Raw genomic sequence first — 16391 nt, 5'->3', positions numbered from 1 at the left:
TCACGATGAACTCACGAAGTCGTGGAAAGCCCCATTCTCCGCACGGTTGAAAACTTCTGTCTCGTCAGCGCTCTCCTCTGTCGACGGCGCCCGAGACCATGGTTACGAGAGCCTCCCCCCTCTCGAGGAGGCTATTGCTGCACACCTCTGCCCGCCCTCAGCCGCAGGATGGCGGTCGAAGCCTGTGCATCCATCCAAGCCGTGCCGCACCACCTCAGCTCTCGCTGGCCGAGCTTACACCTCCGCTGGTCAAGCTGCTTCGGCTCTACACACCATGGCTGTGCTGCAGGTTTTTCAGGCCAGACTTCTCCGTAAACTGGACGAGTCTGCCCCAGATACCTATGACTTTAAAGATCTCCGCAGCGCTACTGATCTAGCCCTGCGTGCGACAAAGACCACAGCACAAGCGATCGGCCGAAGCATGGCAAGCCTCGCTGTTTTAGAGCGACACCTCTGGCTCACGCTCACGGAGATGAAGGACGCCGACAAATCCGCCTTTCTTGACTCTCCTATCTCGCCTTCCGGCCTCTTTGGCCAGTCGGTTAAGGGTTTCGCTGAACGCTTCACTGAGGCTCAGAAAACGTCACAGGCAATGAGACACTTCCTGCCGAAACGCTCTAGCTCTGCTGCGGGACGCCGTAGAAAGAACCCCGAGCCTCCGAAGCCCTCCTGACCTTCGGGCTGAAAAGACCGTGGTTAAGTCCCGCTGCGGCCGGACCACCACATAAGAAACCTCACATGCTTCCTCCAATCCCCTCACTAAAGGCGGTTGGAGATGTCTATACTGCAGTAAACGAGCATGTTACAATGCACGCGCGCCTGCACACAAACGCCGTTTTCACGGCGACCTCAATAAAGCACAAAAAGAGCTTTTTCTATGTAGGCAGTGTGCCCACTACACAGTACGCACCCCTACATGTATACACACTCCCCCAAGTGTCACAAAGACTCACTCGGGTCTCCTTTCATGCCCACCTTCCCGCTGGCGCCGGAGGTGCTCTAAATGTAGCGCGCGTGCCCACTTCTCAGTGCGCAACCCTACAAATAAGCGCTGTCACCACAGTGTCACAAGCACAGCATACTCGAGCTACTGGTCCCCTCATAACAGGCGGCCAGTGCCCGAAGCACATTCAACCCATAGCCGCACGAGCCGCTGCATGGCAGGCCATCCCCGGCATATCAAATTGGGTTTTGAATATAATAAAACGAGGTTACTCGCTCCAGTTCGCTCGCAGACCGCCGCGCTTTCGCGCCGTGGTCGAAACGAAAGTGAAAAGCGAAATGACACACGTCCTTCGCGCCGAACTGATAAACCTTCTTGCAAAAGGGGCGATAGAAACTGTCCCCCCAGCGCAGCGCGAGTCAGGCTTTTACAGCCGCTACTTCCTCGTACCAAAAAAGGATGGCGGTCTCAGACCCATCCTAGATCTCAGACGTTTGAACAAAGCGCTTATGACGCGATCGTTCAAAATGTTAACTACCAAACAAATACTCGCGCAAATTCGCCCGAGGGATTGGTTTTTCTCAGTGGATCTGAAAGACGCTTACTTTCACATTCAAATAGCACCCCATCACAGGCCATTCTTGAGATTCGCCTTCGAGGGGCAGACTTATCAGTACATGGTTCTTCCATTCGGCCTCTCCGTAGCGCCCCGTACGTTTACACGGTGCATGGATGCCGCTCTCGCACCCCTGAGAATGCGGGGAGTGCGAGTATTGAACTACCTCGACGACTGGCTAGTTTTAACCCATTCCGAGGAACTACTGACGACACACAGATCCTGGATCCTCAGCCATTTAGAATGCCTGGGTCTCACGATCAACACTGTCAAGAGCGCTCTGTCTCCCAGCCAGAGGATTTCCTTTTTGGGGATAGACATAGACTCTGTGACATGTACAGCGCGTCTGACGTCACAGCGCGCTCTCACTATTCAGCATTTAGCCGTGTCGTTCAAAGCCGGGTCTCTTTACCCGCTCAAACGATTTCAGGAAATGCTAGGTCTGATGGCATCAGCCTCTGCGGTTCTCAAACTGGGCCTGCTGCGCATGCGCCCACTACAGCGCTGGCTGAGAGACCGTGTTCCAGCGCGCGCCTGGATTTCCGGCCGCGCGCGCATCAGGGTGACCCACGGCTGCATCACAGCTCTGGCCCCTTGGAAAATAGCCAACTGGTATCAGTTAGGCGTAAGCACGGGCGCTGTCTCGAAATGGAAAGTAGTCTCGACAGATGCATCCAACCTCGGTTGGGGCGCCCTGTACGAGGGCAGGTCTGCCTCCGGCCTCTGGTCGAGCCCGGAGCGACTGTTACACATAAACTGTCTCGAGATGATAGCGGTCGAACTATCCCTGAAAGCTTTCCTCCCATTTTTAAAGGGCCACCACGTTCTGGTCAGATCAGACAGCATGTCAGTGGTGCCCTACATAAATCGCCAGGGTGGTGTCAGGTCAGAAACCTTGCACACCCTGACCGAACGTCTTCTGACATGGGCACATTACAATCTGCGCTCCCTAAAGGCAGCGCATGTACCTGGCATCCTGAACCGGGGCCCGGACATGCTTTCCAGGGCGAATGTTCCCCCTGGGGAGTGGTCTCTTCACCCACAGACGGTTCAGTTGATGTGGAGCATCTTCGGCAGGGCAGAGGTCGACCTCTTCGCCTCAGAAGACAACGCTCATTGCCCAATATATTTTTCAAAGAGCAGGGACGCGCTGGCCCTCGATTGGCCCAGACGCCCGATTTATGCCTTCCCACCGGTCGCGATGCTACCGCAGGTCATCGATCGGGTCAGGAAGAGCAGATGTGCTATGCTGCTAGTAGCCCCACTCTGGACGACCCAACCTTGGTTCTCCGAGCTGATGCAGCTGTCCAGTACAGCCCCATGGAACTGGTCATTCGTTTCCTTAAGGGAGCTCGTCGGATGAACCCTCCCCGACCCCCTTCAATCCCTTCCTGGGACCTGTCTACGGTCCTAGAGGCCTTAAAGGGCCCCCCTTTTGAACCGCTTCAGTCTGTCGATATGAAGCTTCTTTCGTTCAAAACCGCTTTTCTACTGTCTCTGGCCTCAGTCAAGCGAGTGGGGGATTTACATGCGCTATCTGTAAGCGCTGACTGTCTCGAGTTTGGGCCTAATGACTCCAGAGTCATTCTCAGACCAAGACACGGCTATGTCCCCAAGGTGCTCTCAACACCGTTCAGAGCGCAGGTCATCTCGCTGTCAGCCCTTTCCTCGCAAAGCGACGAAAGCAACGCGAGCTTCATCTGCCCCGTCAGGGCTCTTAGAACCTATATTGCGCGCTCCGCCTTATTCAGGAGGTCGGACCAGCTCTTCATATGCTTTGGTGGGCGCACCCGAGGTCTCGCCACCACGAAGCAAAGCCTATCGCGATGGATAGTAGACACTATCTCGCTGGCTTACAAATCTAAGGGCCTTCACTTCCCGTTCGGCATCAGAGCCCATTCCACCCGAGGTATGGCCTCGTCATGGGTGTGGTCCTGCGGGATACCACTGGATGATATCTGTGCGGCGGCAGGCTGGGCCTCTCCGTCCACATTTATTAGATTCTATAATCTGCAAGTCCCTGCCCTGCAGACCAGGGTACTTTCTATATAGACGTGCTAAGCCTTATCACGTCCCCCTTTTTTCGTTCCCTATATAAAGCTCACTAAGGTTGGCTGTTGGGACTGGGATTTCTCCTGCTATAAAGCCCCGGGCTCTCGCCTCGGGCTGTGACAGGTCGAAGTTCCCGAGCACGCACGGCGTTTTACATTGTGTTCCCATAGCGTAAGCTAGTTTACGCAGTACGAGAGTACTCTCGAAAGGGAACGTACTCGGTTACTAACGTAACCTCGGTTCCCTGAGATGAGGGAACGAGTACTGCGTAACCTGCCGTGCTATGTGCTCGGATCGGGTGATCGCTTCAGTCGATTTAAAACCTGATCCCTATGGTGAAGCGGTGGCTTATATAGTTCCAGCCACGCCTATTTTGGCGCGCTCTGACGTCCAATGGGCGCGAAGCGCCCCCATTGGTTCGTTCCTCTCCGCCGCCTCACCATAGGTTGCTGCAGTTGCCGCAGCACAGCCAATAAGCGCTCGAGCCGCTTCGCTTGGGTCTGCTGTGCTGCAGCACTGCGTTTTACATTATTTAAAAATTAAGGATAATTTTTGGCTTCATATTCTCGAGAAAAGGGGACCTTTTCCCATAGCGTAAGCTAGCTTACGCAGTACTCGTTCCCTCATCTCAGGGAACCGAGGTTACGTTAGTAACCGAGTACGTTTACTATTAATCAGATGTACTAGAAGAATTTTTGAAAAAGTAAAAAACTAAAGAAAAGGTAATTTAACAGTGTAGCTGAAAGCCAAAAAAAGAAAATTAAACAAACATGTAAGGGGCAGTTTTGCAAATCCATGTAGGCCTCCTCCTTTTAGATAAAAGAATGTGATAGGCCCCTGCACACCTGCACATCAGATCCAGCTCTACGGAGAGGAATTTTCTGCTTGATAGACCAGAATGGGTCATTGTCACATGGACAATAAGGAGTCTATTGTGTCTCTAGGCAGAGACTTAAGCTGCTTCCTTAGAAGCAAGAAGTAAATCAAGTTTGAGAAAAGGCCAACAGGGTCAAAACATTAGATGTCTAATTTTCATTCTTCTTATTATTATTTTTATTTACTTTTTAAAACTTGCATAAAAATGGAACTTGTTTTCAAAAAGAAAAATAAACCTTATGTTTTATCATGTTCTTGAATGCATATATTCGCTAGGAAGTGTTCATTAGTCAAGCTCTTTTTAAAGCAGGACAGATTTTATCTAACTTAGTGTGCAAACATAGGAGGGTCTCAACTTCATTCAAGAAACAAGTGTTTCCATGGAAACTCAGTTGCCAAACTTTTAACAAATGTTTGTGAGATGTAGAGTGAGATCCTTAATTGAGAGAAACATTAACTTTGCTCTACAATGTGATCAGGTAGCTCTCAGTCAACATTTTATCACAACGACTATTTTAAAAAGTATTCCAATATAATGCTATTTATATAAATTGCTATATGGATTTTGGCTCAACCCTTACAGTCTCCCCAGTGCACTGAGGTTTCCCTCTTGTGGAAATAAAGGGTTAACATCTCATTTAAAACATTTTGCTTAATATTGTTTTCAATAGTTTCAGTATGGAGGTATTTTTCTGTCCATAATTCCATAATTTTTATGTCAGCATATTTTGAACACAAAGCAAATAATATGCCCTAAATCATTAACCTATAACAATTGTTAGGAACACACTACTATTCAAAGGTGGGGGTCTGTAAAAATATATTATGTTTTCGAAAGAAGTCTCTTATGCTCATCAAGGCAGCATTTATGTGATCACATACAGTAAAACAGTAATATTGTCAAATAGTATTACAATTTTAAATATAGTTGCAAGCAGCAATGGTGGGCCCAAGCCATCAGTGCAATCGCCACCCCGGTGACATCAGGAAAACACTTGCATTTATAGTAACTATCTGGCAGTCTGGTTTTAAGGGATACAGCAATGAAAGGGTTAATCCAAAACATCAAGAGTGTGAAACAAACACACATACAGAATAATGTATACAACTTTGGTAACTCTTTACAATCAGGTTTCAGTTATTATCATTAACTATATTAATTAACATGACCAAAAATGATACAGCATTTATTAATGTTAGTTAATATTAAGTTCAAAATTAATACATTATTAAAATTTAAAGTTTTATCTATTAACATTAGTTAATGCACTGTGAATTAACATGAACATTCTGATTAACTAACATCAACAAACAACAAATACCGTAAAAATATATTGTTCTTCAATTTAGGTCATATTAGTTAATGCAACAAATGAGACCTTGTTTTAAAGTGCAGCCAGTTAAAATATTAACTTATTTTATGAATTTATTTTTTATTCTAATTAATTGAAATGAGCTGTAAGGGATCAGGCATAAAATGTTATATGAGTGAGAAACAACATAGGGTAAGTGATTAATGACAAAATCTTCATTTTGGGGTGGAGTATCCCTTTAATGCTGATGTGTGTGTTGAGTTTCACATTCTAAGCATGTTAAGTGCTTCAGAAACACAGGACATGAATACAAAAGTTTGATATGTTGCCATGGCAACACTATTTAAATGATCAATAATGCCTTCACAGTTTTACCTCGGACATGTTTTGATATTATTCTGTATATAAGAGGGTAAAATATAAGAAAAATAAAATATAAGAGGGTGCTTTCAAAGCATTTAAAAAGTAACACACTTCCTGCTGTCAGTCAGTGGAGCAATGAAGAGACTCATTACAGTCACATCTATGTGACCAGACTCCGGAAGATCCGGAAGCAGAAAAGGAAAAAAAGCACCAGGCCCAGACAGTGTTACACCAGCCTGTCTGAAATCCTGTGCTGACCAGCTGGCCCCCATCTTCACACAGATCTTCAACAGATCACTGGAGCTGTGCAAAGTCCCTTCGTGCTTCAAACACTCCACCATCATCCTCATCCCAAGGAAATCCAAAATTACAGGACTAAATGACTACAGGCCTGTGTCTCTAATGTCTGTGGTCATGAAGTCATTTGAAAAACTGGTGCTGGCCCACCTGAAGGATTATACTGGACCCTTGCTGGATCCTCTTCGGTTTCCCTACAGAGCAAACAGGTCTGTGAATGATGGAGTAAACATGGGGCTGCATTATGTTCTTCAACATCTAGACAGACCAGTTTGATCAAAATCAGACAAAGTAGGAAAACATTATTTACGTTTTTTATTTCTTGCCATAATTATGCCGCCTCGCCACGGTTAAACCATTCAACATATCAAAAATCCCTTCACAATTTAGCATCCCCAATGTTTTAAGATCATGCTGACCTAGTTTGGTGCCAATCGTGTAAAAAAATCTAGGAGGAATATATCAAATTCCAGAGCATGTGCTTTTTACACAGCCCTGAATAGCCAACTTCTTGTTGGGCGGAGCCTATGGAATGCAGTGCTAAAGCTGTTCAGCTCAATTACTGTAGATCTATGTGTATTGAGTTTTTTAAATGAATAAGTAGAAGTATGTGTGCGATATACATTGTTTTCTTACTGCGTTCCCGGGGGTGCTGTAGAGCCCCTGTGTCACGCCTGGGTCCTAGCATCTGCTGTGTACTAATGACCACAGATTCCAATGTGTGTGCCCATTTTCAAGAGTTTTTGAGCATGTTAAGGCCCCCAAAAAGTTGGGGAGAAAAAAAATTATTAGAAAAACAAGAGGGATTTTCAGCAATAATTACTTCAGTATTCAGTGTTTAATATTATCAATACTGAAAACAATGTGCTGCTTAATATTTTTGTGGAAACCATGATACATTTTTATTATTATTTTATAAATAGGAAGTATAAAAACAGCATATATTTGAAATAAGAAGCTTCTGTAAAAATGTTTTGACACATTTTAGGGAAGCATTGAAATTGCATGTGTAATATTGCATATTAAAATATGGTTAAAAAATGTTGGTAGTTAATGCTTCACCACTTTAGCCGTTTTGGACACTTTTAATTGTTTAAAATGACTTTTAGAGTGAATTGTGAATGTAGATGGAGACGGCAAACTCAAAAGATGAGTATAATTTTTTTTATTATTTAGATGCAAGTATAATAAACATATTGTACTGTTAGAAGATAAATATTTACAATAGTTGCCTTGCAATTGTTAGTGGAGAAAGCAGAGTCATTCCTCAATCACTGAATGAAAACTAAAACAAAAAAGCACTTCCTTAAACTCATGTTACAACGCACAGTACTCTGCTTTGATCTTACAAATTTCCGGGAGGTAATAAAGGATTGTCTACTAAAAGAACAGATGTTTATTATCAGCATGTCAGTGGCCACACAGCACTCCTACACACCTATTTAAGGTTTTAAACAAGACGACAGCATTTATCAACAACAAAAAAAAAATAGAATAATAATAATAAAAATAATTCGGACATCATTCGCTAAGAATGTAGCTGTGCTGGTACATGCTCGCCCTTCAAGAATGTCAAAGAGCACTGGTAAAGGTTTTCTCTCTCTGGGTCTCAGGTCTGGATCACATTTGCCAGAAAAGCTTGTTGGTTTTGAAATTTCATTTCGATTCAATCACTGCAGGGCAATTTACAAACCATACATTCCACTTCGGCATGCACATTTTGAGATCGATTCCTAAAGTGGAACGGGAACAATTAGCAATAACAGTGTGTTAAAGCCAAAGAGTATTTGAAGAACATCCTAAGGGGGTAAATATTATTCCACTGTCTCCCTTCACCTATACAGAGATAAACAGAGTGAGCTTTACATTCAGGGATGATGAGAAACATCTGAAAACTATCATCTTGATGAGGAACATTAAAACACAGTCAGTCTACCATCAACTGTACATTAATGGACATATAGTTTCAGTCTGTTTTGCTGGCAAAGGTTCAGTCGCTTTCTCGAATCAACGCGTAGACCTGTTTTGATTTTGTAAGCGGAAAAGTCTGGAACTGTGAGAGCTAATTCAGCAAGTCCAGTCAACTCTGTGATAAAACAACTTGTGTGAGCATTTAAATACATTACATATGTAATTATAATAATGAAAAGTTGTACCATCACAAATCACTGCTGTATATTAATTAAACCTTTTTTTTTTTTTTTTTTTTTTTAAATACACAGAGCAAGACACATGGCTTGGACAAGGAGGTTTTCTCAGACATCAGACCGGCGCAAAGAACAAGATCACAATCTGCACAAACAAATCCTCAGATTTCTCATGAATATGCACTAATCAAAACGCCATTCAATCCAATTAAGCCTTTATTATATTGGAAAGAGAGACGTAAATTATTTATAATCAACAGGCACCCGTCCACCAGTCCTTAGTACATTGTTAATATACATACTGAAAAGCCACTTCTATCATGTACACGTGCAAAGAACCCAAGTTCATGTATTTAAATGTGATCTCAAAAGAGGAAACCGTGAATATATTCTGGCAAGAAGTCACCCACACAGATGCATCACGCCCATTTGCTTAATAAAGGTCACAAAGAAAGAAAAAGAGAGGCGTCATACCATGGAAACTTAAAAATACTCTGCAATTAAAACAAATGTAGAGGAAGCAAAATGTGCACACACACATGTACTTGTAAAAGCCTGTTTATACTAGGCTGTGTTAACAAATGAATGATCCGCAAAGATCGTTTTCCTCATTAGGTACACTTACTGACTCGGGTTCTACAGGTATGTTGCCATGGCCACCGGCCTCTGTAAACTAAAAGCTTTGGAGAGGGAGGTGGCGATGCGGAGGAGAAGCCGCCACAGAAGGCTTGTCATGCCTGTGAATGAGGATCATTCAAAAAGCGGCTCCAAGAGGCCTTCAACACAACATTCGGCTACACTCCAAAAAAAGACATCAGAAGAAGATCTGCTTGGCATCTGAGGGATTCTGCTCCATTGGACAATATGGGCATTTAAGCCTGAGAAGAGAGAGTTTAAGACATTGTAAGCAAGGAATATCAGTATCAATTCTGCATAAAACATTCATTTCCATTTATTTTGGTAGCATTTTTTTTTACAGTGACCTAGTAACAATACTAAACAGTAAAATTTGAACAAGTGGAAGTAACTTACCTTAAACCAAGCCCTAACCCTTGAGTTAATACATGTAGTTAATTAATCTTACCAAGTACTTATTTGTGCAATTACATTGTAACCGTATCACCTTGAACTAAAGTGCAACCTTTATTTTATTTTTAACTGAAAACAGCATTAAAGAACATCAATGAATGAACCCCTTATATTCAGTTTTAAAGGTGAAATGTGCATTTCTGAGTAACTGAAACAATGGTTACCAGGGCATTGCTATGTGGTTGCTTAAGTGATCTGCATAATATGTTGCTAGGGTGGTCCCAAGTTAAAAAGGCCCACTCTTGAATCTTACGATATCATCAAATCTGTGTTGTTTCTGCACATTAAACTGACATGAGAGTGTGTCCGTTTAATCATGAATACAGTGGCAGACTTTGCAAATCCTAAAATTCTAGGCCAAAACCTGTAGTCTTTGATCACTAGTTTGACATGTTTGCCAACAGCTAATAAATGCCCACTGCGATAAATTTTTGCCTCAAATGAGTTATGAGATTTTTTCATATGACGATTATGAAAATAAGAAATATTAGGAGCAAAGAAAGGGATGACGCAATTAGTGCGACAACAAATCACCAATTTCTCCACATACACTGTCTTGGATCCATTTTTTCTTTCAAGACAACTTGAAAAAAAGTTGACTCTAGAGATAGTTTTTTTTTGCTAGCCATTACAATTATGCGTGTGAATGTGGCTCACCGTCACCGACCGTGTCATTGATTGATGATGTTAAACTCTGGATAAGTCTTTTGCGTATGTACATTTTTAATGAGTCTGACATTAATGACAACAGAGATCTTACGGTGTGACATGCTTTATAGCTGGGATCATGTTCATATAGTCTTAAAAACGTAAATAATTATTTTCAATAATCTGTCAATCAGCTACTGCTACTAGTGCGGCTGCTGGAAGCAAGAACGGCAGACGGCACTTTAACCCTTGTTAAATAACCATTAGGTCGGAGGTCTGTTTGATGAAACTTTAAATGTAATGTAGAATGTGATGCATGTATCAGAGTCTTACTTTCCAGCATTGGTGAGTTTGTTAAGCGCGTCTCTGGATATGACATGCCCACAGATGAGCTTCATGGGTGGATTGCTCTCTGATGTCTGCTGCCTCAGGATAGGACAGGCAAACACAGAGTGATACCAGCACTTCTTCCCCAGATCTATTTCAATCTAAACACACACACACAGCAGGGATGAACAGATAAAGCATTAATGTGTTTGAAATGACCACAGTTATTTATTAATAACTGTAATGAACAGCTATATCAGCCAATTCTTGGCAAATAAAAGTAGTATCTTGCACCTATCAGACAGAGCAATTAGTCAAGTCAGCTGTAATCAAAATCTTGACTCATTTGTGTTTCAAAGTTTTGCATTTATAATAACTGAACAGTCTGAATAGGGAAATGAACAGAAAGTGTAATTTATCATTCCTAATTTTGGTCATTCTTATATTTTGAAAGTTGGAAGATGGAAATACTAATTAATAATAAATAATTAATTAGTTTTGTTCTATAATTAATTTTCAGTTTAAAAAAAAAAAACTGAACCACCTTTTAGCATCAGTAAATGTTGTTCTAGTAAGTAACTGGTGCATGCATTATTATAATGTTAATGTAAAAACAATCCATGTAAGTAAAAGATTTCAACAAAAACTTTTGAAACCGTCAGAAAAAGGCATATCACTGTATAAAAACCTCAAAGGGAAACAGAGAGACCTACTGGCAGCTCATCCTTATGTGTCCAAACACCACTGCACTGTCTCTGTTCAATAACCTGTTTGATGTTCATGAGCACAGGCAGTGCCATACAGCCGGACGCAAAACTGATGGAGAGTCAAAGAATCAAAACAGGATTTAGCAATCAAAGATCAATCACTCAGTCTTAAAAAGGTTTTACTGTCAATACAAAGTTCAAAACATGTTACCTCTTAAACAGAATTTAAATATAATAAATTATATGATATCCCAAATAACGTTAAACATACTGTATACATCAGTATATGATGAGGAAACCACCCATGAAGAAACTCTACATTACCATTCAAAGGTTTGGAATCAGGGCATCTTTTAAAGCAATTAGTTTTTAATTTTATTCAAAAGAGATGCATTAAATTGATCAAAAGTGAAAGAAAGGACTGTCATAATATTACAAAAGATTCCTATTTCAAATACATGTGGTTTTCTTTAACTTTCATCAAAGAATTCTGCAATTCTACTGAAGGTTAGAGTAATGGCTGCTGAAAATTCAGCTTTGTCATCACAGGAAATAAAACATTTTAAAACTGAAAACAGTTATTTTCGATAATTGTAATATTAAATCCAGTTTTAGTAAGCACAAGTGGCTTTTTTCCCAAATTCATTTAAAAATCTTACTTAACCTAAACCTTTTAATGGTGCATTATGCATACGTGTAAAGCAGTGAATAGTCATTAGAAAAAGTGTAATTTCAAGTAAAAACTTTGTAATGTTTAAATTTTAAAAACATGCCTTGAGACTCATGCGTTTTTATTCTATTCTATTGAGCACAATGTAAAACTTGCATAAAACTTGCAGAGATTAATGAATTCAGTAGCTCCTTTTAAAATAGGCCTGACATCTATCTAATTACTGGTTAAGGGTCATATTGCAAATCCTACAGGAAGTGTAGAAATTATAGGATTTTTTCTGACCTGACACTGAGTGGGGACTCCACAGAGAGTCCAAGCAGGGCGCAAGCATCTCGCGTGAAGATGTTACAGATCTCTGCCCACTGATCCGTCTCCAGCAGACTGCGGTACGGAGAGTTCTCGATCCCATGGCGAAGGTACACTAGACTACCCATTAAGATCTGAATATCTAGAAAGCACACACAAACAAGAGTCAAATATCATCAACACTGAGTCAGGTAGTGTAATACAGAACAAAATAATTGCATCAATGATGTTACTGGAAAAACAGCCTTCTGTTCCACCCATATGTTTACAAAACTAAAGCCTAATAATGGTTCAAGAGTGAACCTTTCCTCACCTCTCTGATGCTGCGATGCAAATGGTTGGAAATGCCGTGCGTACTGTAAAGCTTCCTGCTGTTTGCCGATGCCTCCGTTGAGCAGGCTGATGAAGTAGAGTCTGTGAAGCTTGAACTCAAGGGTGCTGTTCAGATCCAGCAGCCGCTGACGGTTTGTCACCGCCCACCTACCACAGCAATCATAAAACCAAACAAACAATTACAACCAGTAATCTTAAATCTACAATGCAACTATTCTAGCCATACCCAATCAAATGTGTTGTTCTGAAAGAATTAAGGGTATGTTTACCCTAAGGGTATGTAGACTTACAGGATGTGGATAGATACACTACCACCAAAGGTTTAGGGTCAGCATGATTTTTGATGTTTTTGAAGAAGTCTATTATGTTTAAAAAAGGCAGCATTTATTTGACCAAAAATAATTTATTCCTGTGATGGCAGGAATAAATAACTACGTTTTCAGCACCCATTTATTCAGTGTCACATGATCCTTCAGAAATTATTCTAATATTCTTACTTATAGCACAATAAACATTTCTTATCAATGTTGAATAGCGTTATGCTGCTTATTATTATTAAAAAAATCTTTTGTGATAAATGTTAATATCTGTCACTTTTGATTACTGTCCCCAAACTTTTGAAAGGCCATGCACGTGAGAAAAAAAAAATTAACAAATAAAAGTGGGAAGTAGAAAACATGACACATACTCTAAAGCTGGTCTGAGATCTTGTGTTCTTAAAGCCTCTAAAATGCGGTTGAGCTCCAGAAATGGCTGTTTCATGCTCATGTCAATTACTACACCAGACTCCTGTAAAGTCAGATTAAAACACTACATATTAGTGCAGGGAATAAATTGTCAATAAAATTCTAACTGAAAATCTTATAACTTAACCTAAATGTGTATTGCAGCAATGTTTACAGAAATGCACACTTATTGTTTTAGTATTTATTAATAATACAAAAAAAAGATACCTGGCAGAGGTCCTCTGCAACACTCAACATGCCTTGTCGATACAGATGTTCTACGATGGTTTCACTCAGGTATTTCTGCCTCTCTGGAGAGTCCCAGACATTCTCAGCTACAACTGCACTCACCTCCGCATCAAAATTCTGTGCAAGAGAACAGCTTTTAAAACAAACGTATTAAACCACATAACACAATACTTTGAGGTGATTGATTTACTAAAGTAAATTAAACTACAAGTCGAATTTTATCATCAAATAGGTAGATTTTTCACTTTCAACAGACAGAAAATGTAGAAAGCAACCATAAACTACTGGTAAAAGAGAAGAAGAACATGACTGGGAATGTCACCAGTTTTTATTCAATGATATTTATTCAGACAAACATGATATATTTTATCTTTCTTTAGTATGTTTTATTTGGTTTTTATTAATGATTTTACATTTCTTCAATTTAAATATTTATTCACTTTTCCTCAACATTTCATAAACAACCCCCAGTTTGGGAGACCCTGACCAAGATAAACGGCTGTTAAATGTAATATTCTTTTAATATTTGATTGAATTAAATTGAACAACAGTGTAAACAATTAACAAATTCTTACTCGGTCAATTGCTTTCCCCACTTTCGACACACTGCCGTGGATGTCCTTGTGCCTTGAGGCAAGCATCTGCACAGTTTCTTTGATTTCCTTGCAGCACTGGGCCATTGTTTGATGGAGCACTGATAAATCTGTATCTTGAACCCCTAGAGTTGAAACAGTATGATAAAATATAGCAACATAGGGAACTTTGATATAAACAGACATAAGCAACTGTGACTCAGCTCTATAACAGAGTTATGCTTATATAACCATCTATAAAAAAATTTGACGAGGTTATACAGCTAAATGCAGTTTTTCCTGTGTTTTTGTATGTTTGTTTGCACTGCAGGCTATCATTTATGCAGGCATCTAAAATACACCTATTGTTCATGACTTAATGTCACTGAATTGGCTGTTTTCAAAGCCATAAAAGCACTTGGTTGACTTCGTCCTCCTCCTCTTTAGACTTGTTTTCATGTACAAGCACTGACATATGAATCACTCTACCACACAAGTTGATAACTCACAACACTGATTAAAAAAAAAAAAAGCAAGATATGAACTCTGAGAAGAAAAGTATGAAATGTGAGATATAAACTTACAATTCTCAGAAATTATAGAAAAAAAGGTGAGAGAATTGTGAGATAAAGTTGCAATTACCTTTTTTTTCTCCTATAGCAGAAACAACATATTGCCCAATGTCACTATACTTATTCAAATATATTCTGTCATGTGAGTCATTCAGATGAATCACCATACCTTAATTTCATCTGTTACCCATGGCTCTTTTATTCCCTAAGGTACAGATACCAAAACTACTAGATGCTCAGTGTACCAAAGCCCAAATTTTGGTATCCAAGTGAATTCTAAGCTCACCATAAGCAACCAATCGGCTCCTCAGCTCACAGACGTTCCTCAGGAGTTCATCCAGTCTTTCCTCAGACTGATGTCCATATGTGACAAACCTGTGTAGCACCTTCTCAAGCTCCCGTTCCACACACGCACACTGCTCCATCAGCACAGCGTTACAACTTACACGCACACACACAAAGTCCTGCACAACAGTAAAAAAAAATATATATATATATATTATATTATTATTTATATATTAACCTCATTTAAAGATTAAGCTGAATTATAAACCCTGCAGAGATCTTGTGTTCTTTAGTTTGTCTGTTCCAGGTATTAGTAGAAACAAAATAATAATAATATAAATTATTTCAAACAGTGTGGTTTGGTCAATCATGACACACAGTGAATTACAGCAGAACAGTGGTTTAATTGTTGTGTTTTTATAAATGGATAGAAAGAGCTCATTTTTCAAATGTATTTGTTAGTGTCATGTTTGAATCATATCTGAATGGACTCTAAAGCTGACAACTTCTTTGCATGACTGAGTACTGATTAAATCAAGCCAATGGGTCACTAAATAATTTCCAGGGATAACAACATCAGACTAAAAATCTGAGCCAAAGTCTGACAATAAAAAAAAAAACAAAAAAACAAAATTGAATCTAGTCTTATGGATTCTTGATTATAGACATACAACACCGATCAATGTCATTTCAAAATAAGCAGATCACTCAAAAATATAATTCCAAGTATTTAGGCTCGCAGGCCCGTTGTCATAAAAATAAAGAGCCTAAAAAGACTGAAATGCTTTGTAACGTTACCCAACTAAACTTACCGAAATGTCACTCTAAAAAGCAATACTGTATAAACGCATAATTAATTAGTCAAAAAGACCTCTTAATGAAAATAAATAAGAATACATTCCTTTGAATTTAGTTTAAATCAAATATATAAAAGCCTCAGCCAGGGTCAGGGCTATGCTGCCTAAACACAGCAAAACTACGAGTTAAAACAGCTACATCTATTATTCTCAGTTTGTTTTACCTTTTTAAATAGCACACTGCAATGAAATTTATGTCTAACTAAAGAAAACTGTAACAATTATTAAAAATGTGCGTTGAAATAAGAAACTGTTTGATCAAAACAATCAGTTAGCTTGTTAGCATAACCGGGAATACATCTAGCCATAAGAACGAATGTAAAACTCGGAAATTCAGTATGTAATTTGATACAAACGATGCTATTAAAACCATATCAGTCTAGTACTGACCTCGAACGAATTTTAGAAGGCTATATCAAACGCGTAAATTAAAATAATACA

At 40.1% G+C, this 16391-nt stretch overlaps 1 protein-coding gene across 1 annotated transcript; it reads right to left on the bottom strand.

The window, feature by feature from the left end:
• Positions 1-7610: 7610 nt before the first annotated feature.
• LOC132113809 (E3 ubiquitin-protein transferase RMND5B-like) lies at positions 7611-15266 on the bottom strand. Its single transcript, XM_059521827.1, has 9 exons — positions 15095-15266; positions 14240-14382; positions 13644-13781; positions 13379-13479; positions 12671-12837; positions 12334-12499; positions 11385-11487; positions 10678-10832; positions 7611-9485 (listed from the first exon to the last, which is right to left on the bottom strand). The coding sequence occupies exons 1-9, from the start codon at positions 15231-15233 to the stop codon at positions 9422-9424; spliced, it is 1176 nt and encodes a 391-aa protein (XP_059377810.1). The 5' UTR covers positions 15234-15266; the 3' UTR covers positions 7611-9421.
• Between the last annotated feature and the right edge of the window lie 1125 nt (positions 15267-16391).

The sequence above is a fragment of the Carassius carassius genome, chromosome 33 (assembly GCF_963082965.1).
Source record: "Carassius carassius chromosome 33, fCarCar2.1, whole genome shotgun sequence".
Taxonomy (NCBI): Eukaryota; Metazoa; Chordata; class Actinopteri; order Cypriniformes; family Cyprinidae; genus Carassius; species Carassius carassius.
The sequence above is the reverse complement of the archived record's forward strand: the minus strand, read 5'-3'. Positions and strand labels throughout refer to the sequence as shown.

Bases quoted from the DNA above. Each gene is read 5' to 3' on its own strand.
- LOC132113809 (XM_059521827.1), bottom strand. From the start codon at position 15,233: ATGGAGCAGTGTGCGTGTGTGGAACGGGAGCTTGAGAAGGTGCTACAC. The intron at 10,833-11,384 runs GTAGGTCTCTCT...GTGTGTGTTTAG, and splicing joins CACATAAGGATGAGCTGCCA to ATTGAAATAGATCTGGGGAA. The intron at 9,486-10,677 runs GTAAGACTCTGA...CTCTCTTCTCAG, and splicing joins AAACTCACCAATGCTGGAAA to GCTTAAATGCCCATATTGTC.